We start from the raw sequence: 26,130 nt of genomic DNA, 5'->3' as shown, positions 1-26,130 counted from the left end.
ACCATTCTTCTGATTTTGATCTTTTTATTTTTATTTTTTTAATTAAAAAAATTTTTTTTAATAAATCATAGCTGTGTACATTAATGTGATCATGGGGCACCATACACTGGTTTTATAGACCGTTTGACACATTTTCATCACACTGGTTAACATAGCCTTCCTGGCATTTTCTTAGTTATTGTGTTAAGACATTTACATTCTACATTTACTAAGTTTCACATACACCCTTGTAAGATGCACCGCAGGTGTAATCCCACCCATCACCCTCCCTCCGCCCACCTCCCCCTCCCTCCCCTCCCTTTCCCCCTTCCCCCTATTCTTAGGTTAAAACTGGGTTATAGCTTTCATATGAAAGCCATAAATTAGTTTCATAGTAGGGCTGAGTACATTGGATACTTTTCTTCCATTCTTGAGATACTTTACTAAGAAGAATATGTTCCAGCTCCATCCATATAAACATGAAAGAGGTAAAGTCTCCATCTTTCTTTAAGGCTGCATAATATTCCATGGTGTACATATACCACAATTTATTAATCCATTTGTGGATCAGTGGGCACTTGGGCTTTTTCCATGACTTAGCAATTATGAATAGGGCTCCAATAAACATTCTGGTACAAATACCTTTGTTATGATGTGATTTTTGGTCTTCTGGGTATATACCTAGTAGAGGAATTATAGGATTGAATGGCAGATCTATTTTTAGATCTCTAAGTGTTCTCCAAACATCTTTTCAAAAGGAATGTATTAATTTGCATTCCCACCAGCAGTGTAGAAGTGTTCCCTTTTCTCCACATCCATGCCAACATCTCTGGTCTTGGGATTTTGTGATATAGGCTAATCTTACTGGAGTTAGATGGTATCTCAAAGTAGTTTTGATTTGCATTCCTCTGATGATTAAAGATGATGAGCATTTTTTCATATGTCTGTAGGCCATGTGCCTGTCTTCTTCAGAGAAGTTTCTCTTCAAGTCCCTTGCCCAGCCTGCGATGGGATCACTTGTTCTTTTCCTGCTTATATGTTTGAGTTCTCTGTGGATTCTGGTTATTAAACCTTTGTCGGAGACATAACCTGCAAATATCTTCTTATTTTATTGTTTCTATTTTTTATTATTATAAAATTTGTGTTCGTAATTAGCATAAAATAGGCTCCGTGTTAGATGATTTTGCCCAACTGTAGGCAAAGGGTAAGGTGTTCTGAGAGTGTTTAAGGTATGCTAGGCTAAGCTAGGATGTTCAGTAGATGAAGTGTATTAAATGCATTTTTTTTTTTTTTTTTTTGAGACAAGGTGTCACTCTGTCACCCAGACTAGAGTGCAGTGGCATCATCACAGCTCACTGCAACTTCAGACTCCTCCCACCTCAGTCTCCTGAGTAGCAGGGACTATAAGCTGTGCCCCACTGTGCCTGGCTAATTTTTCTGTTTTCAGTAGAGTTGAGGTCTTACTTTTGCTTAAGCTGGTCTCCAACTCTTGAGCTCAAGTGATCCTCTTTCCTCAGCCTCCCAGAGTGGTAGGATGACAGGCTTGAGCCACTGTGCCCGCCTTAAATGGATTTTTTGACTTGACAACATTTTTTTTTTTTTTTTTTTTAGGACACATTAAAATTTGCTTTAATACTTCTTTGGGGGAAAAAAAACCACACTTGTAGTGAATGAACAAGAAACATTTTTATGCTATTATTTGTATCTACCATGCCATGAATTCATAGGGGAAGAGGTTCCAGCAGCTCAGGGAGGCACCTTGCCATTTAATGTGACAAAGTGTTGACTGACTTTTGAATTCGTGGGAAATAGGTCCCAGCACCTTGTATCACTGTTACATGGGGACTATTGGTTATCTTGTGTGCCCCTGCTGTACACATATTATGCCATGAGCTCATGGGGAATAAATAGGTTCTTGCTCCTAAAAACATGGGTCTACTAGTACTCCTGTGTGCCATGTTATATGCTTATTATGCCATGAATTCATAGGGAATGGGTTCCAGGAACTCAGGCTCCTTTCCGTTAGTTCTCACAAAGTGTGCTTCTCTGGGTTGCCTTCCTCGTTGGCTTCCTTCTTTTGCTGCTCATTTTCCTTCACACATTTCAGGAAGTTATCTCGGCTCTTAGAGTGCTTAATATGCTCAATACAAACATTAATCCTCTTCGGGAGGATCTTGCCCTTAACTTGTTTGTTTACAACAATGCCAACAGCATGCTGGGTAACATTGTAGACTCTTCCAGTTTTGCCATGGTGACATTTGTGTGGCATGCCTTTTTGAACAGTACCCATTCCCTTGATGTCTACAATATCACCTTTCTTGTAGATTCGCATGTATGTGGCCAAAGGAACAACTCCATGTTTTCTAAAAGGCCTAGAGAACATGTATCGGGGCCTCTCCTCTTTCCCTTTGTATTTGTCATTTTGGTGAATTACTGGAAGATGGCGTCTCCAGCCAAAAGGGACTTGACAACATTTTCAACCTTCTGTGGGTTTTTCAGGACATAACCTCACCGTTAAGTCAAGGAGCATCTGTATTTAACAATCCAAACCTTGTCTGCTTCCCAGAGGCCTGCACAACACTATCTGTCTCAGTGCAGGCACAATGACTATCTTCTAACATACTATGGAATTTACTTATTTGTTATGCTTTAAATTTATTTTTTATTCACTAGCATGAAAACTCTGGAGGGCAAGGCGCTCTCTCTCTTCTGTACGCTGAAGTATTACAAATGCTATACTGGTGCCAGGCCCTGCACAAATACTTGTCGTTTCAACTGTGGGTAGAAAAGAATAAGTACATTCTGTTGGCTAACATTATTTCCAGGTAAATACTTATTTCTTTTGTGCACAAATGATATTTTGTTTGAAACACCCAGGAAAATTTTAATAGGTAAGTGAGAAGAGAAAATAAGCTCACAGAGAGAATGTTATATTAAGTAGTGGAGAATAATTGCTGAACTTTGTATTGGAAATAGCAAGTCTGTTTTCAGAGGTGACATATTTAGTCTGGACATTTATCCAAATCAAGGAGAGGGTAACTAGCAAGTGAAATAGAAATGGGTGAGGCAGACTCGGAATCAGATAGAGAGTTGACCGGGCCCTCCCTAGTCACGGCCGGGTGCTGTTCTGCAAAGGTGACCCGGCCCTCCCTAGTCACGGCCGGGTGCTGTTCTGCAAAGGTGACCCGGCCCTCCCTAGTCACGGCCGGGTGCTGTTCTGCAAAGGTGACCCGGCCCTCCCTAGTCACGGCCGGGTGCTGTTCTGCAAAGGTGACCCGGCCCTCCCTAGTCACGGCCGGGTGCTGTTCTGCAAAGGTGACCCGGCCCTCCCTAGTCACGGCCGGGTGCTGTTCTGCAAAAGTGACCCGGCCCTCCCTAGTCACGGCCGGGTGCTGTTCTGCAAAGGTGACCCGGCCCTCCCTAGTCACGGCCGGGTGCTGTTCTGCAAAGGTGACCCGGCCCTCCCTAGTCACGGCCGCGTGCTGTTCTGCAAAGGTGACCCGGCCCTCCCTAGTCACGGCCGCGTGCTGTTCTGCAAAGGTGACCCGGCCCTCCCTAGTCACGGCCGCGTGCTGTTCTGCAAAGGTGACCCGGCCCTCCCTAGTCACGGCCGGGTGCTGTTCTGCAAAGGTGACCCGGCCCTCCCTAGTCACGGCCGGGTGCTGTTCTGCAAAGGTGACCCGGCCCTCCCTAGTCACGGCCGGGTGCTGTTCTGCAAAGGTGACCCGGCCCTCCCTAGTCACGGCCGGGTGCTGTTCTGCAAAGGTGACCCGGCCCTCCCTAGTCACGGCCGGGTGCTGTTCTGCAAAGGTGACCCGGCCCTCCCTAGTCACGGCCGGGTGCTGTTCTGCAAAGGCGACCCGGCCCTCCCTAGTCACGGCCGGGTGCTATTCTGCAAAGGTGACCCGGCCCTCCCTAGTCACGGCCGGGTGCTGTTCTGCAAAGGTGACCCGGCCCTCCCTAGTCACGGCCGGGTGCTGTTCTGCAAAGGTGACCCGGCCCTCCCTAGTCACGGCCGGGTGCTGTTCTGCAAAGGTGACCCGGCCCTCCCTAGTCACGGCCGGGTGCTGTTCTGCAAAGGTGACCCAGCCCTCCCTAGTCACGGCCGGGTGCTGTTCTGCAAAGGTGACCCGGCCCTCCCTAGTCACGGCCGGGTGCTGTTCTGCAAAGGTGACCCGGCCCTCCCTAGTCACGGCCGGGTGCTGTTCTGCAAAGGTGACCCGGCCCTCCCTAGTCACGGCCGGGTGCTGTTCTGCAAAGGTGACCCGGCCCTCCCTAGTCACGGCCGGGTGCTGTTCTGCAAAGGTGACCCGGTCCTCCCTAGTCACGGCCGGGTGCTGTTCTGCAAAGGTGACCCGGCCCTCCCTAGTCACGGCCGGGTGCTGTTCTGCAAAGGTGACCCGGCCCTCCCTAGTCACGGCCGGATGCTGTTCTGTAAAGGTGACCCGGTCCTCCCTAGTCACGGCCGGGTGCTGTTCTGCAAAGGTGACCCGGCCCTCCCTAGTCACGGCCGGGTGCTGTTCTGCAAAGGTGACCCGGTCCTCCCTAGTCACGGCCGGGTGCTGTTCTGCAAAGGTGACTCGGTCCTCCCTAGTCACGGCTGGATGCTGTTCTGTAAAGGTGACCCGGTCCTCCCTAGTCACGGCTGGGTGCTGTTCTGCAAAGGTGACCCGGCCCTCCCAAGTCACAGCCGGGTGCTGGTCTGCAAAGGTGACCTGGCCCTCCCTAGTCACAGCCGGGTGCTGTTCTGGAAATAAAAGTGCACTAAGCCTGAGTAATTCACCTCAGGACCCAGGAGTGTCAAGTAGGGAAGATAGGGCTTTAGGGCTGGAGGGAGCGTCCCCATGGTGTGCCCAAAGATCCTTCATATCCTGGAATGGTATGGGTGGGAGTGTGGCCAAGAGCCAGGACTTGACTGAAGAGATTCCTTATGAGAGTTCTTAGGCTCTCTCCTCTCCCAACTCCCAAAGGAGCAGAGGTGCTGGTGATAGGGCCTTTACTGATTAAATCATAGTCACCTACAGAGACTGAAACCAGGGTGTGACTTCCTGTTTCATTGAAGACATTGGGTAGGAGATTGGAGAGGCAAGAGAGATAGGAAAAGAGGGCAGCCTGGGGTAGGAAGTAGGCAGACTCGGAAACCCCTAATACTGCACCTCTCTTGTCTTACCACCTTTGCAGAAGTTGACAAGTGGGTGGTCCGGTCACCCAGGAGTGTGGGTGTCTGCAAAATGTCCTTCTCTGTGTTTCCTGTCATGTCTGTGACCATGGACTTGCTCATGGTAGCCATGGTTGAGACTGCTTGCAGTTTAGTTAATCAAGCTCATGGCTGATGGATGCCCCAAGGGCTCTCATGCATGGCCAGGACTGCTTGTTACCTAGCAGGTCATTATGCTGACTGTCTGTTCTGCAGTGGTGGGGTGTGTGTTCCTGTGCTGGTTTACTGGTGATGTAGACAGTTCTTCTTTGAGATGGTTGGTTAATAACTGCCTGATGACTGAGAGTTAAACAAAATGAATTCCCAACATCCCATCTGCTCCTAAATCCTTAGGGTCAGTGAATCTAGATTAAAACCCAGAACTTTTGTTATTGTTTGCATGTTACTATAGCATTACCCCCAAAATTTCTAACTTTAACTGTAGTTAATAATGCCAGCTGGTATGTTATGTATTTATTTAATTTGTATGGCAGACATGTTAAAAGTCTTAAAAACAAAGCTAAATCACAATGTATTTTGAACTGAAAGACTTGAAGGACTTCCAACAAAGGTTCTGTTCATGGCAGTGTGTGGGTGGGGCTCCTTCACATTTCTCTCTGGAGTGCTGAGGCTGCTGCTCCAGACAGTCCATTCTGCCAGGGTTTCATGGGAGCGTGCGGCACCCTGATGGCTGTGCAAAACCATCAGATGCTCAGGAGTGGAGGTGGGAGGCTCTGCTCCTGGACTGTCTCTCATTGCTAGCTGACTTTTGCGTGATCCTTATGATTTCTAGAATTGGTGCCAGCAGGGCTGAGTGCTGAAAACAGCAGGGTGAGAGTAGCCATGAAGATGTGTGGTTGCAAGAGCCTTCAGGAGTGGCTCCCAGAAACGTTTGCAGAAGGTAACTAAAATGTACAAGGGACTTTCACAGAAACTGTGTTCTTCAATATTCACTGCAATCCTTTGAGGTCCATTTCATAGTTCCTCCTTTTTTTTTTTTTTTTGTTGCAGTTTGGCCTGGGCCAGGTTTGAACCTGCCACCCTCGGTATATGGGACTGGTGCCCTACTCACTGAGCCACAGGTGCCGCCCAGTTTTTCCTTTTCTTTTTTAATGAGCGATTTTATAGAGATTAATCCATTGTCCAAAGACCCACTCTAAGTGGTCAAGTGATGTCTGAGCCCAGCCTCTCTAGTTCCCAAACACTGCCTCTCTGCTACAGTTGCATCACCTGCTATGTGCTCATCGCATGACTGAATCCAGCAACTCACGCAAGAGGGAGAACCAGAACCCATCATAGAGCTATTGGGTTTTCAAAAGAAAAGGGAACTAGAGGGAATATAGGCATTATATGGGGAAAAAGCAGGAAAGTTAAAAATGTCAATAACTCAGAGGAAGCAGGAGACTATTTAAAAACACATTATTCAGAGGCCATGATACACGTGAGATGAGAAATGCCCAACACTCAGAAAAGCTTCCATCGGCACGACTCCTGGGTCGAGTCCAGGAGGCATTTCAGTGGAGAAAAGGCAACTTTGAAAAGTACAAAAATGGGTCAAGTGAGGATGCAGGGACATTCATGAACAACCAGGTCAAGTGGGAACAAGGACTTTGATGTTCAAATGGGAGTGAGCAGAAAATTATCAACAAGACTGTTAATAAAATGTCTTTCTCTTTTTACCCTCCATCATCTCTGCTTTCTACAAAGGACTGAGCACCTGCTGTGTGCTAGACCCAATGCTGGCAATGAAAAATAGGTAGTTGTAGGCTGCAATAGAGCCGTGTTCCAGGCTGTGGGGAGCATAGCACACATAGGAGCGAGTAGACAGCCCAATATTCCTTTGTGTGAAACACTTGCATTTGTAGGCCAGAGTCTCGGGGTGGCATTGGGGTCTTCGTGCTGGTCCCTTTGCAGGCTCAGGTCTCACCCCTACCTACAGGTGTCCTACCTGGAGTTATAGCTGCCCCCTAAGTGCAGCAGGTGCTAGTCTCTGAGCGGGTGTGCACGCCCTTCTGTGGGTGCCCTGTTCTTTCCATGCTGCTCCAGGCCTCAAGGGATCAGTTAAGACCATCTCCAAGCTTGGGTTGCCTGGGGAGCAGCCTTAACTGGGGAGCAGCCTTGGCTGCAGGCAGCTTGTCTGGGTGCTGGTCTCTTCTCCACTGAGGCCAACTCGGGTCTCTGCAAACCTCCACCCACCCCACCATCATCCTCAGGCAGCCAGTTCTTAAAAAGTGATGCCTAAAGCAGAATCTAGATGTGATTTATCTGGCATGCAGAGTGCTGATCTCCCCAGCTACTTCTCATTAATGCATCCAGCATCCTATGTGTGCTTGTTTGTTTTACTTGATTCCAGCTGTTCACCTGGGTTAAGTTTATGGCCAGCTCTCATTTTCACGTCTTCTTTTTATTATACGTGAACATATCTATTCCTGGTATATCACCTACATATTGAATCGTATCCCATGGTGAACTCTGCTATAAAGTGAAACATTTTCAAAGCAAAAAATTTTGTACTATGTTATGTACTTTTTATAGCATCCAGTATATTCTACTATAGTTATTTATGCGAGTGTATCATCCAGTGTGCAGGCTGCAGAAAGAACTTCTGTGACTCAGGCAATTTGTAGGTCTTTTGAAATGTTTTTATTATAGGTACTAAAAAAAATCAACTACATAAAAACTGCTGTTAAGTATGATGAAAATCAACTCTGCAAAGCATAGGCAGTGCCAGTGACCTTGGAGATGGATTGTTTTACCCCGTTCTTTGGCTTTCTAGGAGTCACCCTGTCCTTCAAGGGATGGACACGTGTGATGGTCCCTTTGGCTTTAGAGGGAGATGTGCAGTTCTGTCTGATTCCTGATCTCATCTAAGCATTGTTCTTTGATGTTACGTACTTAATGCTGTATAAATCATATGATTAAGGACTTTTGCCAATCAATTAACAAACTTCTGGCTAGGCATGGTGGCTCACACCTGTAATCTTAGCACTCTGGGAGGTCAAGGCGGGTGGATTACTTGAGCTCACAAGTTTGAAACCAGCCTCAGCAAAAGCAAGACCCTGTCTCTACTAACAATAGAAAAACTAGCTGGGAGTGTGGCAGGCACCTGTTGTCCCAGCTTCTCTGGAGGTTGGGGCAGGAGGATCAATTCAGCCTAAGAGTTTGAGGTTGCTGTGAGCTATGATGCCATGGCACTCTACCCAGGGCAACAGAGTGAGACTCTGTCTCAAAAACAAACAAACAAACAAAGGAAAAAAAAGCAAACCTTTTGCAAGACTGTTTCCACTAGGTTGAAAAATACTCTAAGCATCTGGATAATGGGACAGGCACCAAACAACCAGTCTGTCTGATAGAATGTAGGAAACAAGGTTGCCCATTTTGCTCAGTCTGCCTCCTTAGCATGGGTTTTTCTTGTTGCTTGAGAGAGCATGGCTGCCCGAGAACTTACACTTCTCCGTTTCATCTTTTCTCTGCAGGCCTTCTCTGGTACGCTTATGTGCAGGGCTGGCTTTAGGCAGAGTGGAATCACAGGAAACAGACTGACCAAACTGCCTCAGGCTCTCTGCCTTTAGTTTCTCCCATTTCTGCCTTACTACTGTGTGGCTCCCATTCCACCTCCCCAGTAACCCCACATCCAGAGCGTTCCAACCCTGCCTCGCACCTGCCTTTCTGCCTGTCCCTCCTCCTGTCACCTCCCCCACACCCTGTCTGAGGAAGGGGTCATGTGGAACCGCACCTGCCATGTGTTCTGAAGACGTGATTCTCCAGTGCGTTATCTCATGGTTTGTGGCTTTTTGTGCCTGTGATTCTAAGAGAAAACTCTTTTCCTTTCTTTCCCTAGATTTCCTTCTCACTAGGAATCCCGAATACTGTGCATTTGTGAGATGGCTCCTTTGTTCTTCACTTTGATGGTGAAGCTTGTCTTATCCGTGGAGCTAAAGCCAGGTGTGGCTACATGGAGTTAACTGTTGTTCTGCCTGTGGATGACACAGTCAGTAATGTTTCTGGTATCCAGTGAAGGCGGGAAGGGCTGAAACACTGCCTGTGACGATACAGTGAGCCTGGGTGGGGTCGTGGACCCAAGAGTTCCATTTCCTCTTCTGTCCAATAAAAAAGTGGCATTTGCTCTTCAACCCTATCACTGCTCCATACAAGGATATTTTTTACATCTTGGTATTTGCTTCTTAGGTAACGAGTCAGACCTTGAACTAGAAAAGAAGTATAAGGAAGATGATCGAGAAAAGACCCCCAAAAGACCACGGATGCAGAAAACAGAGAAGACCCAGAAGATCTTCCCAGGAAAGGAGGCTGGGCAGCCTTCTGGGGCAAAGAAACCCATCATAAGTGTGGTTTTAACTGCACATGAAGCGATTCCAGGTAACCATAATGAGCAAGAAATAACAAAACCAGAGTCTTTTGGCAAGTCTGTGCCAAGGGCAGCCTGATGCAATAGTCTGAGTCACAACATGGCTTTGAACCCTGTGATCTCGAGTGGCTCTGGTGGTGATGGGGCTTTCCACTTAATTGCCCATTCACCTGCGTCTGTGATGGACCTACTCACTGCCTAGGCTATGGTGGATAATGGACAGAGGAAAGGTAGTGAGGGCCCCTGCTCTGCTGCTGCCAGGGCAGCACCCCCAGAGTAGTCCTTTCCACTGGGGGGACAGCTTGTTTCCCAGCCCTCCGGTGGGTGAGCCCCTTCCTCAGTGGCTGTCAGTGACTTCCATCCTGCACGTGAGGTTGGCTGATCAGCCCATATGGTGGCACAGGCCTGTTCTCCAAAACCCATGCTAACTCTGCCTAACTTCTCTTTTGTATTTTTATTGGAGTTCACCAAATACTTTATAATGCTAGAATTTTCCCTGTCCATTTTCTTTCACATAGATAAGTTATGCTGTCTTTTTTTAAAAAAAGGTCTCCCTTATGATGCGACACTTTAGACATAATGTAGTTTATGATAACTAGTTAAATCATGTTTTTTTTTTTTTTCTATCCATTTAAGGTGATAGCTAGCAAATAAAATGTAAAAATCAAGTTTGGATTTTAAGAGCAGCTACAGCCTTTGTAGTGTCTTCTTCAGTGTTGATATGTAGTAACTTACTTAGAATACAAACTTTTTTTTTTTTTTGGCCAGGGCTTGAACCCGCCACCTCTGGCATATGGGACCCGTGTCCTACTCCTTGAGCCACAGGCGCCGCCCAGAATACAAACTTAAAATACATTTCCCTTCCACATTTCCTGCAGAGTGAGGTGATCAATAAAGGCTGGACCATACTAAATTATGTGACTTGAAGAACTTTCTGGAAAGCCACTTTGCCTCACTTACTTTAGAACAGTTTTATTCTGGAAAATAAAAATTCCAGAACAGAGTATCCTGTTTTTAGTGGTTGCTGGAGAAAGTTACTGTAATTTTTTTTAAAAGTTAATGGCAATATTTTGCGATTTCTGTAAGTAAGGGTGAAAAGTATAATAATTCCCTTTGTTATTCCAGAAACAATGGGTAGATTAGAACCTTTCATTAATGCACTTGATACGCCCAGGTGTATTTGCATGCATATGCCCTGTCCACTGCCATAAATGGTCTTTCATCATTTCACATTATAGAACTGCAGAGGTAGAGGTGACTCTGGAGAGTTTCTACTCCAAACCCTTAATTTTACAGGATAGAACAAGACCCAGTGGTGTTGAAGTAATGTCATAAATGGACTAGACCCCAGGTGACTGAATTCCCACTGACTGTTCTATTACTCTGTATTACTTAGATGCAGCTTTAAATTTTACTGAGTTTTTTTTTTTTTTTTTTTTTTTTAAGACAGAGTCTCACTCTCTTACCCATGCTAGAGTGTAGTGGCATCATCCCAGCTCACAGCAACCTCAAACTCTTGGCTCAAGTGATCCTCCTGCCTCAGACACCCAAGTAGCTGGGACAACAGGTGTGCACCACCATACCCAGCTAATTTTTTTCTATTTTTATAATAGAGACTGGTCTCACTCATGCTCAGAGCTTATCTCCAATTTCTGACATCAAGCAGTCCTCCTGCCTTGGCCTTCCACAGTGCTAGGATTATAGGTATGAGCCACTGTGCCTGGGCTAAATTTCCTTAAAGTTTAACACAAGTGGTCCTATATAAAACCTTGCAAGTAACATACATATCTGTGTGTGTGTGTATATATATATATATATACACACACGTATGTCAGTACATATTTGTTTTTAATAAATCAAGTGAAAAATATAACTTGAGAGGACATTTAGGCAGATTCATAGAAATCATGCGCACGTGCGCACACACACACATACATACACACACGCGCGCGCGCTGCAATGCATACACAGAAAGGCAATGTGTGACCTGAGGGAAGACTAATGTCTTGCATGGGTTTCATACAGTAAAGAAACATACTTCCAAGCATCACTCACCTTGCTGGGTTGGGGTCGGTGTCTTCCGTCGGTGGCTCTCAATAAGCCGTGCCTTGTCCATCGTTCTCAGGTGCTACCAAGATCGTTCCAGTGGAGGCTGGGCCCCCCGAAACAGGAGCTGCAAATCCCGAGACCACCTCAGCAGACCTGGTGCCTCGGAGGGGGTACCAGGAGTACGCCATTCAGCAGACACCATACGAGCAGCCGATGAAGTCCAGCAGGTAAGTATTGTGTTCTGTGTAACTCCAGCCAGAGGTTGGACACAAGTGACCACCACAGAGAGCAAGAAGGATCAGCATGTTTACTTGGATTCTGTTTACAGACTTATCTGCAAAGGGTATTGACTCCTTTGGGGCTGAGCCTGCTGTGCTCTGTGTAGCAGTGGGCTTTTGGAACTGAGTGCCAGTTGGCTTAATGAAGCCAGACCATTTACCTAAAGCAAATTCATGCTTGACCTTATTAAAAAGAAGTGTGAAGATGGTCTTAGTAAATTTGCAGATTTATACAGCTGCACATATTAAAATTAAAGAAATATTTATTTACCCCCTACTTTAGAAAATAACACAAGTATGTTGTAGAAAATTCACATATCACATGTACATTTGAAATAACCCATAATTGCTCTTTCTGGAACTAACTACTATTGACAGTTTGGTTCATATGCCTCCATAATTTTTTCATGATATACTAACATATATTGTTTTAATTTTTTTCAAACATGAAACACTAAAAGAATCATTTTCAACTTTTTAAAAAACTTTTTACACTCGAAAAGCTTTTATTTTTAGTTTATATTTAAAGAATTGTGTTTGCTGTTATGCGACTCTGTTAGTTTACGTAGCCAAGTTACGTTGTGATGGACAATGCTGTGATGAACATTTTGGTGCATGTATCTTCCTGTGAGATAAATTGCTGGATTTGGAATTACTGCATCAAAGATGTGACACTTAAAACTTTAAGCGACATTCAAAACTGTTCTTCCAATACCTTGGCTCAGTGGGCTAGCCGTAGTGAGTGAGTGTTTCTGTCACCCTCCCCAGTTTTTCTTTAGCTGGATATGTACCTATTGAAGTCAGTTAATAAACTCCGATCATGATAGGTTTGAAGATATTTTTGCCAGCTGGAAGGAAAGGTGAAGAAATGGTTTTTCTCTGTTTCTAGAAGAGGGTAGATGATGTGCTTTTGAGTAGAGCATAAGCTTTAGAATCAAACAAACCTGAGTTCATTCACTCTAGACTCTTCTACGTGAGTCCAGCTCAACAAACAGAGCACCTGTTACGTGCTGGGCTCTGGTGACGTGGCAAAGAGTAAAGCAGACCTGGCACCTGCCCTGATGAAGCTCACACTCTGTATAACCACAAGTCACTTTGCCCCCGACATCTATTACACTATATTAGGTTTGTCTACCAGAATCTTAGTTTAGTGGTGAGAATAAGTGATAAGATATATGCAGAGTGTGTGAGGCGTGCTGCTCTCTCTTGAAATCATATTATTATTTCATGTGGTGTGCTTCATTAGTTTGTGGCCTGAGTGCTCTATTCCTGTAAATGTGAACAACTGAATTTATTGATAAAGTTGTGAAAATAGTCATTCCTTTGGCAAATCTATTTTGGTGAAAAAAATACAAATTCTGTATTTGTATTCTCAAAATCGCTGAGATTTAATTCAATGTCTCAGGTTAATTTGTAGACTTTAACTAATTATCTTCACAATATTTAAAGGTTGTTGGGGAGGGGTTCAACTGAATGTAATTTAGTTGCAGATAAATATACTGAATATTTAATCAGTAGATCTAAGCTATATTCCTATCGTCATGTATACTATTAATATTTTAATGTATCAATTGTAAGGTAACTATGAAAGAGACTTTTTTTGTATGAGGATTTTGCTTTGTCAAATACAGATTTAAAAATTCTAGGTTATATCATTTTTTCCCTCTACAACAAATGATACATACTTATTATATAGAAAATATTAGGTATTCTTAAAGCTGAGGAAAAAAATGTTTTGAAATCTCATTACCTAGAGATAAGCACTGTTAATACTTTTAGTGTATTTCGTTCCAGTGTGTTTTCCCCCTATGTTGGGAGCTTCAAGGAGCTTGTGAGCACCTTCATCTGAATTTTATATTCTTTCTTTCAGATAACCTCCCCAAAGCGGAATAACTGGATTGAAGTGACCTTTTAAGTCTTGTGACTGATTTTTTTCTAAGACACAGGGGTGAGAGTACCTCTCTCACTGAATAGGCAACACTGGTGTGGAATAATTTAATAGAAATTGTACAGACACTGAGATTTTGGGCCTCGGTTCACAGTGATGGTGGCTTGTGCTTGAGAGTCAGCACAACCCCGTGCAGACAGGGCACCGTGGGCCTCACACATTCATCCACTAACACAAAAAGTCTGGGCAGAAAGTTCCTCCAAGACCATTTAGATCTTGCAGTAGAGGAGGCAATACTGTGATTTATTTATTTAACTAATGTTACGAATCCAGGGTTTCTTTCTTCAGTGTTCTTCATTTAAGTAAAATGTATCACCTTCTGGATATCTTTGCCATTTGCGAAAGATTCAAACTACTTTCCTTAAGTTAGTCTTGGGCTTAGCATGTGGGCATCATAGTAACTTTCAAATTTGAATATTTTAATTACACAGTGTGAATTGTATCCTTCAGTATTTATGGATCCTAACCCATTTAAATATTTCTAACTTTAAGACAAGGTAACCTGTATTCATCGACATAGTTCGGATATTTTCATAGAGACTTCACAGGTACAGTGGGTATGGCTTGGTGGAATCTAATTAACAGCATCACATGATTATTAATATGTGGAAGGTCCTCCTTGGATAACATCCTGAGAGAGCAGCTGTGGCTGGAGGAAAAGTTCCCCTGACTCTTTGGTCTCATCTGCCACTTCCTATCCCTGGTGCTTGTTGTTCATGTTTTGGTAACAGTCATTTGCTGATTTCAGAAATAAGGCTTGACTCTCTTGACAGCTGGAAACCTATATAGGGAAATGTATGTGTATGGTCACCTTGGGGACAGATTGCTGTGCATCTGTGTTTTCTGGCCATACAGAGGATGAGGGTGAATATGCTTTTGAGTCAGATGGTCTGCTTGGATTGAAATCCTGGCTTCACTATTTTCTAATTGTATGATGCTGAGCAAACATTCAGTTTTCTCATCTGTAAAATGGGTATAGTAACAGCATGGGGACAGAATGTTTTGCATAGAGTTTGTCATCTTCTAAGTACTCAATGATTTAGCTGTTACTGTTACTACTACCACATTCAGCATACACTGTGGCATATTCCAAGGACAGGATTCAGAGGGTAGACCAGGCTTTTGTTTTTCTACCACGTACACAAAATCTAACATGGTACCTGAAACACACTGATAGGTGTTAACATGTGGCAGGGATGTGAATAAATGGTGCAGGAGGTTAGTAAATGATAATCCTGTTTTTTTCATCTGAGTTCTAAACCAACCATGATGAAGGAAGAGGAAGATGGGGAGTCACAGGTCAGCTCTGTTACTGGCAGCTGGGGAGAGAGCAGCATGGTGCAGGCAGACAGTGAGCCCCGTTACTGTGCTGCAGAATTAGACAGCCTGGCTCCCCCCACCATTTGCAGTTCTGTCCTGCCCCTGGCCCAGCTCACAGATGCTCACTTGGCCAACACCTGCTACGACCCATGCTCACCACAGGCAGGAACATGCTTCCTAGAAAGGGAGAGGCGGAGCCCAGCTCATGAATTCTGGGTCCTGTTCTAGAGTCATCAGAAAGATGGGTTAGTTCTCTTTTCCTGGGAAGAAGTGAAGTCTTAGTGAAAGGCCAGGGTCTTTCACTAATGGGAACTGCAGAGAGGGAAAGAGGGTCATCAGTAATGGCTGAATGAATAGGCATGTCTGGATTGTCCCAGCTATTGGAAAGCTGGCTGGGTCTAGTCTCATGGAGCTGAAGAGTGCATTCCATTAAGACTGATGTCTTTAAAACATCCCAGAATCCACACACCGGCTTTGAATACTGAAGGTTGTCGTGTGTGTTGAGAAAAACGTCCTTCCTTCTCTTGCCTCAACCCAGACATCTCTTTGGCAAGTTTTCCCAACCACCTTAATCCCGGTTAGAGATGTCTTTCTCTTTTTTCCCTGCCCATATTTCTATCAACACCTACCACATTGCTGTGCAACCATTTGCCAACCCTTCTTCTTCCCCAGACTGTGAGTTCCTGGAGGACCACGATCCACACTAGTCCTCTTGTCCTGTTTGTTGAGTGAATGGACGCGTCCACCCATTCTCTGGATTTAGTTCACTGTTCAGCCTTTGGTGTTTGGTTCATAAGAAGGATTTAGAGCTCTGGAGGAAGGTTCAAAGTCTTCAAACGTAACTGTGTTGTCGTCTGTTTCTAGGCTAGGTCCCACTCAGCTCAAAATCTTCACTTGTGAGTACTGCAACAAGGTCTTCAAATTCAAGCACTCGCTGCAGGCCCACCTGAGGATCCACACCAACGAGAAGCCCTACAAGTGCCCCCAGTGCAGCTATGCCAGCGCCATCAAGGCCAACCTCAACGTGCACCTGCGCAAACACACGGGCGAGAAGTTCGCCTGTGACTGCTGCTCCTTCACCTGCCTGAGCAAGGGCCACCTCAAGGTGCATGTCGAGCGAGTGCACAAGAAGATCAAGCAGCACTGCCGCTTCTGTAAGAAGAAGTACTCGGACGTCAAGAACCTCATCAAGCACATCCGCGATGCGCACGACCTGCAGGACAAGAAGGTCAAGGAGGCCTTGGATGAGCTCTGCCTGATGACCAGGGAGGGCAAGCGCCAGCTGCTCTACGACTGCCACATCTGTGAGCGCAAGTTCAAGAACGAGCTGGACCGAGACCGCCACATGCTGGTCCATGGCGACAAGTGGCCCTTTGCCTGCGAGCTCTGCGGCCACGGGGCCACCAAGTATCAGGCACTGGAGCTGCATGTCAGGAAGCACCCCTTTGTGTATGTCTGTGCTGTGTGCCTGAAGAAGTTTGTGAGCTCCATTCGACTGCGCTCCCACATCAAAGAGGTACACGGGGCTGCCCAGGAGACCTTGGTCTTCACCAGCTCCATCAATCAGAGCTTCTGCCTCCTGGAGCCCGGGGGGGACATCCAGCAGGAAGCCTTGGGGGACCAGCTGCAGCGGGCGGAAGAGGAGTTTGTGTTCCACAGGGTGAACGTGCTCAAGGAGGAGGCCTGTCCTGGGGACGCTTGGCCTGAGGAGAAACACAAGAAGCTAGAGGCCCCGGTGGAAATGCCTACCTCAGCTGTGCACCTGGCCTCCCCCCAGGCCAAAAGTGTAGCCCTGCCACCTGGTGAACTGGAAACCACCATGATCTCCTCAGAGCTGCCTTCTCAGGCAGCAGTTTCAGATGAGTTTTTATTGAAAAATGGTAGCTCTTCTGCTGAGGGCGACACTGCTCCTGAGAAGCCCTCAGACAGCCAGCATAGAGGCTCTGATCAGACTCAGAGTGAAGTAATCACGGTACTACTTTCCAAGGACCAAAGTGCTGGGCCAAACTGGGGGACCCAAGGTACTAAGAGCCCCCCAGGGGAAGAGCAGAGAATGGCTACCCTTCCAGAGAGTGACCTAGATCTCAGCAGGTGTCTCAGGTCCAACCCAGCTGAAGCCTCAGACCTCCTTCCTCCAGTAGCCGGTGGTGTGGACATTGTTATACACCAGCCTGACTCTTGTAAAGCTGCCCCTGAGCACCGGCCTAGCATGACTGCGTTCATGAAGGTCCTGGACAGTTTACAGAAGAAGCAAATGAACACCGGTTTGTGTGAAAGGATCCGGAAGGTCTATGGAGACCTGGAGTGTGAATATTGTGGTAAGGAAAAGCGGCACCAGGCGTGTGGCTGATGGAGCGCTCCTTCCCGGCAGCCCCATCCACTCCCAGCATGCTGTGGTCACCTCATGTTTGATTTGAGCCCATGGCTTTTTGCAAAGAATGCCTCCTAAATGAGCCATGTCCTCCTTTGTAGATAGGAGTGGGTGACCACCGTGCTGCAGTTAGCACTGGAGTCTTTGGAGGCAGCTGGGGTGACCACACAGCTGACTGTGTCGGCTGGGTCAGGTGTGTGCTGCGGGTTTACCCCCCAAGGCCTCTACCAGAGCTTAACTAAGAAGAATCATTCTTCTGGCACATGACAAGTTTAAAGTCGAGCTTTAAGTTGTGGCCATGTACTAGATGAGCTGAGAGAAGTTACAGCAGCTCTCTGTAGGTCCTGAGTAGCACCCTGCAGCTCACTGAGAGCACAGCTCCTGCATCTCCTGGGATGCTGGTCATGCAAGAAGTAGGAAGTCCAGCTGTCCTGGGATTCTTTAGAGACTCCTCAGTTTATGCATGGGCACCATAGTATTCGGCACCGTAATTGGTCCCCCCAAAACATTTGTTTCCTCCTCTCCTAGCCCTGACATCATGCAAAAGAATTATCGCTCCCTTAACACTTGCGACTTTCTACCTCTGAAAAGGAAGTTCCAGACAGAAATGTGGTAGAAAGTATGAAGGGTGGTCTGGACAAGCAGGAGAGAGGGATAAATACTGTAGTTAAAAAATAATAATAATTAAAAAAATTCAAATTCAGTATAAAAGAAACTTCCTTGTTCTCATGTGAAAATATTTTTTTAGGCAAACTTTTTTGGTACCAAGTGCACTTTGATATGCATGTCCGCACCCACACCCGGGAACATCTGTATTATTGCTCCCAGTGTCATTACTCTTCCATCACCAAAAACTGCCTTAAACGCCATGTAATTCAGAAACACAGTAACATCTTGCTGAAGTGTCCTACTGACGGCTGTGACTACTCGACTCCAGATAAATATAAGCTGCAGGCACATCTTAAAGTTCACACAGCACTGGTAAGTAGCAAACCCGAGCAGCAGCTCCGTCTCCCTGGGGGTCATTGCTTGCTCACATTTATGCATATGTGGGTGTCCCTGCTGCTGGTCAGCCGTGTGCAAATGTCCAGCCCTGAAGACAGAAAGAGCCTTCTCCTGGAGCAGCATTTCCCCCTACAGAAGGCCTCACTCCAGTTTCTTCCATAGCAAGAGTCTCTAGTATGTTGGAAAATGAGATTCGATTGGATACATTGTTTCCTCTGCAGATTTTTCAGCATCAGAGAATGTGTACAGAAGAAAGGTCTACAGGGTAGAAATAAAGCCGGTATTCCTTAAGTGACATTCGAAAGAGTTAGTAATAACAGAGATAGCAATAATAGCTGCTCTTGAAGGTTGCTGAGAAGTCGGATTAGAGAATGCCTAATGTGAGGTGCTAGGAACAGCGTTTGGTTGATAGTGGGAGCGCAGTGAATACTACAGATCACCACTGGAGTATTATTAGGTTATTTATTGTGAAGTTTCTGAGAGAATGCTTGTGGAGCACTTTTATTTAAAAAATATGTTAGTTCAAGGTGCTGTTAATATTCACAATGTAAATTTGTTTAGTTCTTTGGTGGGAGATCATACAACACAATGAATGAATGTTTATTTTTGAAAATTCTGACTCAAGAGGCTGACACCTGAGAGTGGTTTGAGACTTCTTAGAGTTATAAAAGAGACACAGTTGACCGCAGGTGTGGGTCTGTTTTAATTGCATGCCTCTTTATGCTACAGACAGCAAAAATGAGGCCTTAGAAATTTGATGTGCTACCATGATTTTCTGGTATAAAAATCACTAATGCCCTAGCAGTTTGTCCCTAAGGGTAAAGTCAGGGTGTTTGAATATGGGGTTGTGGGGCTTAGATACTTGGATTCAAACAAGTCTTCCGCGCAGTCGCTGGGGTAAGCCACTTGTCCTTTCTGAGACCTGTATAAAATAGTGTTGTGTATCAAATATGTGTAAAGAAATGTTATATATACACGCACACATGCATATACACATTTATATGTACACACACATGCATATACACATTTATATGTACACACACGCATATACACATTTATAGGTACACACACGCATATATACATTTATATGTACATACACACATGCATATACACATTTATATATACACACATACATATACACATTTATATATACACACACGCATATACACATTTATATATGCACAGACACATGCATATACACATTTATATATGCACAGACACATGCATATACACATATATACACACACACATGCATATACACATTTATATATGCACAGACACATGCATATACACATATACACACACATGCATATACACATTTATATATGCACAGACACATGCATATACATCCACAGTACTGTGCATTTATGTAGACACTTATGCGCATATGTGTGCGCATACGTGTGTGCACACTTGACCGTCTGACAGCTATTGCATGTTGCCTGGTACTTCTTGACACAAGTTCTCTCTTGGACACGAAGGCACATGGTTTGTAATTCTTCACAGGACTGCTGTTAGGGTGGCACTAGGGCAGGGAAGACTGAGGTGCCAGAATTCATTAATGTGACTTTCTTAGACAGTCACTTGACGTCAAGAGGGAGTAAAGCCAGCATGACAGCAGGCCCTTGGGAGAAGTCCTGGGTTGTAGCATTCGAGATCAGAGAGCAGACTGCTGGGCTTTAACCCTGGGCCCCCATTTACCATGTGTTTGGCCTTCGGATAAATCATGTAACCTCTCAATGCCTCAGTTTATCCTTCAGATGAGGATGAAGCGAGGGAATATATATTTCTCAGAACAGTGGCTACATGGGTAAGTGCTGTGCCATCGAATATTGTTATTATTATTATTTTGGATCTTGATGCTCTGGATTCAGAATTTTGAAACACTGGCTAAAGGAATGACAAGAACAAGGAAGTAGGATGTGAGCTTTACAACCTGGCACTGCCTGTGTTTGCCACACTCGGATTCTTCCCGCCCAGGGTGTGTGTGAGCGGACTCATGGTGAGCACCCTGGATGGTAAGGTGCAGCCCATCCCTGGGCCTCACAGTCACCAGGGAGTGCCGGGAACATGTGCTGAGGTCTGATCCTGACTTCATTTGCTTTGGTTCTTCTTAATAAACTGACATTTAGAGAAGTTTCTCTTTTCAACTTTGTGTGGTTCTGATAAGCCTTCAGAGAGGCTTATTACCTCTTTAACATCAGCACTTCAGAAGGTACCTGGGAAGTGTGTGCTGGGGACAGAGAAGTAACAGCTGCTGTTTTAGGCCCTGTGCTGTCTTAATTATTGTATCTCTTGAGCATTTAGGGATTATTTCCCCACTGGGGAGTAGGAGCTTAGTGTTATGGAGTCCTTCAGTAACTTGCCCACTGTCACACAGTAGGTAAGGGACAGAGGCAGAAGTGAAGCCACACTTATCACTGTACTCATCTGCCCACTTTGTGGTGGTGATTGGTTGTTATTCTCAGAAGGTCTCTTGGATACTTGAACATTAGTTATCTCAAGAAGTGCTGTCCAGGTAGACGTTGTCCCATAAGGGCAGAGATGGCATTGATTCTGTGCTGCTAAGTGGCAATTGGGCCTTATGCTGCAACAATAACATATCTCTGCAAGTTACTACAAGAGAAGAACAACATAGCGAATAAGGGAGTGACTCAGTTGATCTTATAAAAAAGGTTGTTATCCTGCTTCTCATTAGCACTCACGTTTTCTTAGGAGTTGTTAAAGTTTAATTTTAGTCTTTTCCCTCACTGATATCTGCAGTTCTTCCAATTGAGATGCTTTTAAAGGTGAACGTGCTCACGGAAGCTGGTTGACACGGGCTAGAGACCTCGTTCTCTACCTGCTGGGCATGGGCATTTCAAGTCTGAGCGTAGCCTGGCTCTGCCTTCACGGTGCTCTTGGTTTTGTGGGGGACTTAAACAAGTAAACAGTGACGTAACGTGGCAGTGTGAGGAGCTGAGTGGGGTCAACATGGACTACCTCCCCACCAAACAAAGCCATCCCACAGAGGGCCAGGGAGGAGGGTCTCTAAGGTTAGTCAAGAGAAGAGGGCAAGGAATAAGTTCCCAGTGGAGTCCACACCATAAACCAGGGGGAAGCCTTTTGTGTTTACTCCAAGGTACACAATTGTTGCCCATTTTCCACGGAGCAGGTAGACTGTATTGTTAATGTAGTAAGAGCGTGCCATTTATAAAACAGGTATTTTGAGTTTAGACTACATATATCTTTTGGGTCTGTAACTTATTTCTATAATAGGAAGCCAAGTGTGCCAAGGAAATGTTGACACAGGCAAAAAAAAAATCTGCTTCCTCTGAATGCACACTTTTGATCTAAAAAACCTATCACCATATCATTTTAAATGGAATTCAGTATTTACAAGGAAAGTTAAGGTGAATTTTTTTGACAACAGAGTTGACATATAATACACATATCACATAATTTTCTCATTTAAACTGTGAAATTCAATGGTTTTTAGTGTATTCACAGAGTTGTATAATTATCACCACAGTTAATTTTAGAATTTTTTCATTCTTCCATGAAGGAACCCTGTACCCATCAGCTGTCATCCCTAACCTGTCATCTCTGACTGCCACTAATCTACTCTCTACATTCCTGGATTTGCCTTTTCAGGATGTCTCATATAAAAGGAATCATACAATATGTGTGTAATACAGTCTTTTATGGCTAGTTTCTCTCACTAGTGGTGTGGCATATGGCAATACTTTATTTCTTTTTATAATAAATAAATATATTGTATTTATAATAGATAATACTGTATTGTCCGTACAGTAGTAATATTTTATTGTATGGACAGACTACATTTTGTTTACTTATCAGTTGATGGACTTTCAAAGATACATTTTTGGTGGCAATTTCAGCAAGATGGTATTTCCAACTATAAAAGTGTTTTAAATCCACAAGATTCAATCTGATTCTTTATGAAATTAGCAAATTAAAGCATGGAGGCTAACTCTTCATTGTTAAGTATTGATCTTTCCTCAAGAAGGTTTCCAAAAATAAGCAGCTAAGAAAAATCATCTATTTTTCATCATCTTTAGTATTCTTGACACTAACAGTGTCATTGCTGCTGTGAAGTGGATGGAATTGGGGATTTGGAGTTACAGGACAGGGTTCTGGCCGTTGTTCTATGATCTTGTCCAGACTGCTTAATCTTTGAGCTTATCTTCCTTCACCTGAAAGTGCCGTAGAGAAACACCACCCTGATCTCTCTGGAAGGTGACCAAGTTCCAGTGAGATAGTGTGATGTACTCCGTGATGTGAAAATGCCTTACAGGGTTCTTGTGGTGGACTTAAGGACCCTGGCCCTGGCGGGGTCTGCCCAGGTCAGGAGAGGGGTGCTGTTCTCACTGGGTGCTGCGTGGAGCATGAGGCAAGTCCTTGCTCTGATGTGGGACTGGCTTTCCTTGCCTGTGACCCTGGAGATGGCGCTGGAGATGTTATCATTCTGCCTTGCCCTTTGTGTTTGTTTTAATATTTGCTACTTTTAGCACAGATTCTCATGCAGAACAAAAACTAAGGAAAGTTTAGATAGCAATCCTCCATCCCTTGGATAGGCCCGTGTCTGTAATCCTCCATCCCTTGGACAGGCCCGTGTCTGTAATCCTCCATCCCTTGGATAGGCCCTTGTCTGTAATCCTCCATCCCTTGGACAGGCCCGTGTCTGTAATCCTCCATCCCTTGGATAGGCCCGTGTCTGTAATCCTCCATCCCTTGGATAGGCCCGTGTCTGTAATCCTCCATCCCTTGGATAGGCCCGTGTCTGTAATCCTCCATCCCTTGGATAGGCCCGTGTCTGTAATCCTCCATCCCTTGGACAGGCCCGTGTCTGTAATCCTCCATCCCTTGGACAGGCCCGTGTCTGTAATCTTCCATCCCTTGGATAGGCCCGTGTCTGTAATCCTCCATCCCTTGGATAGGCCCGTGTCTGTAATCCTCCATCCCTTGGATAGGCCCGTGTCTGTAATCCTCCATCCTTTGGATAGGCCCGTGTCCAGCTCCCTTCTAGTTGCATTAGAACTCTAGGATAATTTGGCTAAGTGCCCCTTCCTGTGACTCTTATAACTGTTTCTTAGCTAAAGCTATACCTGATGATGGGAAGGAGTATGTATCTTTAATGTGGTTTCTTCCCACCATCTCTTCCTCCTTGTTAGTAATGAGATGGTTGGTTGTAGTAAAAAATGTATCAGCATTAAAGAAATATGGAGACCTAGTGAACAGAGTTTGTCAACATTTCTAGAGTGAATCCACATTTTACAGAACTGTTCCAACTTTGTAAAGGAAAGATTTTAGAAAGCTTGATTTTTGTGGAATGAGAAGGGGATTTGGGTTCTGATGTGTCTGAGTTCAGCTCTCATTTCACTAAGTTATCCGTCCAGAGTCTGCTAATCTCTCACCAGATATTTAGAATACTTGGCCTCTGTCTTTGTGAAGTACGTAGTCTCTTTTTGACTATAGAGATACATATATTTAAAAAAAAATTTACATGTACTACATGTAATAATTTTACATGTATTATTACTAGAAATAATCTTTTGAAATAATATATTCTCACCAAGGCACAGAGAAATCAGAGGAAGCTACCTCAAATATCTTTCTGGAAATAAAGGAGTATGTAAATAAATGTACATATAAATGTGTATATTTAAAAAAATGTATTCTTTTTAAAGTAGAGGAAATGTTATTTAACTGACATGATGGAACAGAATGCTTTTCCTTTCCAAGAGCCAGAAGAATACGGTCTTTTCTTACATGATCACAAAATGAGTTTGTTTTTCTGCTGCTCCGTTTGAGGCCACTGCACAGGAGGCCTCAGGCTACCAGAACTTCTTGAGAATAGAACAGTTTCCTTTTAGCAAGAACTGAGATTCTGAATTAAACGGAAGGTCATGCCGAAACAGAGCTGCTTTCAGTGGAAAGAAAAATTAGGAAAATTCTTGAGTTCTTAAACTGAAAACTTCTTCTTGTTCTTTTCTAACTTGCTCAAGTCAATTCCAGTGTAAGTGTCCCCTCTGCACTCTTCTGCGTTTCTGTAGACATCCTTGCTGATTGGTGGACTCTGTGTGAACCCCTGAAGGTCTCACACCTTCATCCTCAGCACAGTGCCTGGCTCATAACACAGGCCCTATAACATTTGAGGAATGAACGAGTGAGCCCACGGAGGAAAGCAGGTGCCGTAACTGTGGCTTTTATTCCTGAGATATGGTTCAGAGTGGAATCCCCATCTTTATTTTCTGAATTTGATGTCAGATATTTTATCAGTGCACTTGTGCTTCTGTAACATGTACTTGGCAGTGGTGGGGAATGGATTGGATATTTTCAGACTTGAGGACTGTCCAGTTCCTTTGGGGGCCCCTCACACTGACAGACCAGGTGAGGTTTGCCCAGAGTGGAGAGCCAGGCACTGAGCTGCAGGTGTGGGGCTGCATGCCAATGTTTGCCCTCTTCCAAAGGGTCCTGATTGCTTTGAAGGCTGTTTCCATTGGAGCAAACAGGATCTGAGGGCTGGGTTCTTTTACCATCATTATAGTGTGGGTCTTTCACACTGCCTGTCTCTGCTGGGAACTCTTTTAACCAATGCTCTTTTTAAGTTGCTGTGTCACGTTGGGTTTTCATCTCTGGTACAGAATTGAGGTTTTGAAAAAGAAGTAAATGAGTCCTAAGAGTCCCCTGTTTTTCCCCAATACCCATTATCACATCTGTGTCCTTCTGGAATCTTCAAAGGCATCAAAAATAAGGGGCCCTGATAAGCTCTGAGATAAATTGCTTTCTGACTTTATCAGAGATTAAAAGAAAAAAAAAATCACATAGCGAGGCCTCGGGGGGGATCACTGCAAACTCCTTCACAGCCCTCTAAATGGTGAGGGGCCTCCTCCAGGATGCCCTCCATGCCCCAGGGTGCTTCCCGAGGTCAAGTGCAGAGTACGACAGTGCCGGGAGTGTGCTGAGAAGCCCTGATTCCATGATGTGGTCAGGGTGGGGTCAGCAGTGCTGGCTGGATAGTAAGGTCAGGATAGTTTGTCAAGAGCTTCCTTGACCCTGTGACATGTGAGTGTGGCAGGCATTGCTGGGTCAGTGCATCCAGACTGCTCATTCAGAGGGGTTTTGTTTTGTTTTTGTTTTTTCATATAAAGCCCACTGTTTCTAACTGTGATGTGGGGAACACTGGCCTCGGAAGAGGTTCTGTAGCAGCAGCAATAACCAGTCCCCAACAGAACTAGGGGGATCTTCATTTAGGTCCCTCATGGAGACTCCCAGGGTGCGCTGGCTGAGTTGTCTGGCTGAGACAGTCTGAGTTGCATGATGATGGTGCTAAAGCCGCAGCAGTGAGGTCTTCCAGACTTAGGAGCGTGTGTGGCAGGCCTGGCTCTGATCTAAGCACTCTGTGCGTTTTTTATCTTCTTGGTTCTTCTTGTGACCCCGTGAAGGAGGCACAGTTTTTATTGCCATTTTACCGATGCTGAAACTGGCACACTGATAGGTTACATCGCTTTCCCACAGGTCCTTAGCTGGTATGTGGTCAAAGCAGGGTTTGAACCCCCGGTCTCTGAACTCCAAACCTGTATGGGGTACTGCTACTCACAATCTCACAAGAGC

General features: G+C 44.9%; 1 protein-coding gene across 4 annotated transcripts in view; it reads left to right on the top strand.

The window, feature by feature from the left end:
* Positions 1 to 26,130, top strand: part of ZFAT (zinc finger and AT-hook domain containing) — a 207,245-nt gene that overhangs the window by 69,762 nt on the left and 111,353 nt on the right. For all 4 annotated transcript variants that reach the window (XM_053559219.1, XM_053559218.1, XM_053559220.1 and 1 more), the window contains exons 4-7: positions 9,365 to 9,553; positions 11,668 to 11,818; positions 16,002 to 17,455; positions 18,257 to 18,489. In XM_053559219.1, the coding sequence (XP_053415194.1) occupies positions 9,365 to 9,553; positions 11,668 to 11,818; positions 16,002 to 17,455; positions 18,257 to 18,489 (2,027 nt within the window). The remainder of the gene's footprint in view (positions 1 to 9,364; positions 9,554 to 11,667; positions 11,819 to 16,001; positions 17,456 to 18,256; positions 18,490 to 26,130) is intronic.

Source organism: Nycticebus coucang, chromosome 13 (genome assembly GCF_027406575.1).
Source record: "Nycticebus coucang isolate mNycCou1 chromosome 13, mNycCou1.pri, whole genome shotgun sequence".
Lineage (NCBI taxonomy): Eukaryota > Metazoa > Chordata > Mammalia > Primates > Lorisidae > Nycticebus > Nycticebus coucang.
This window is presented reverse-complemented; position numbering and strand designations above follow the sequence as displayed.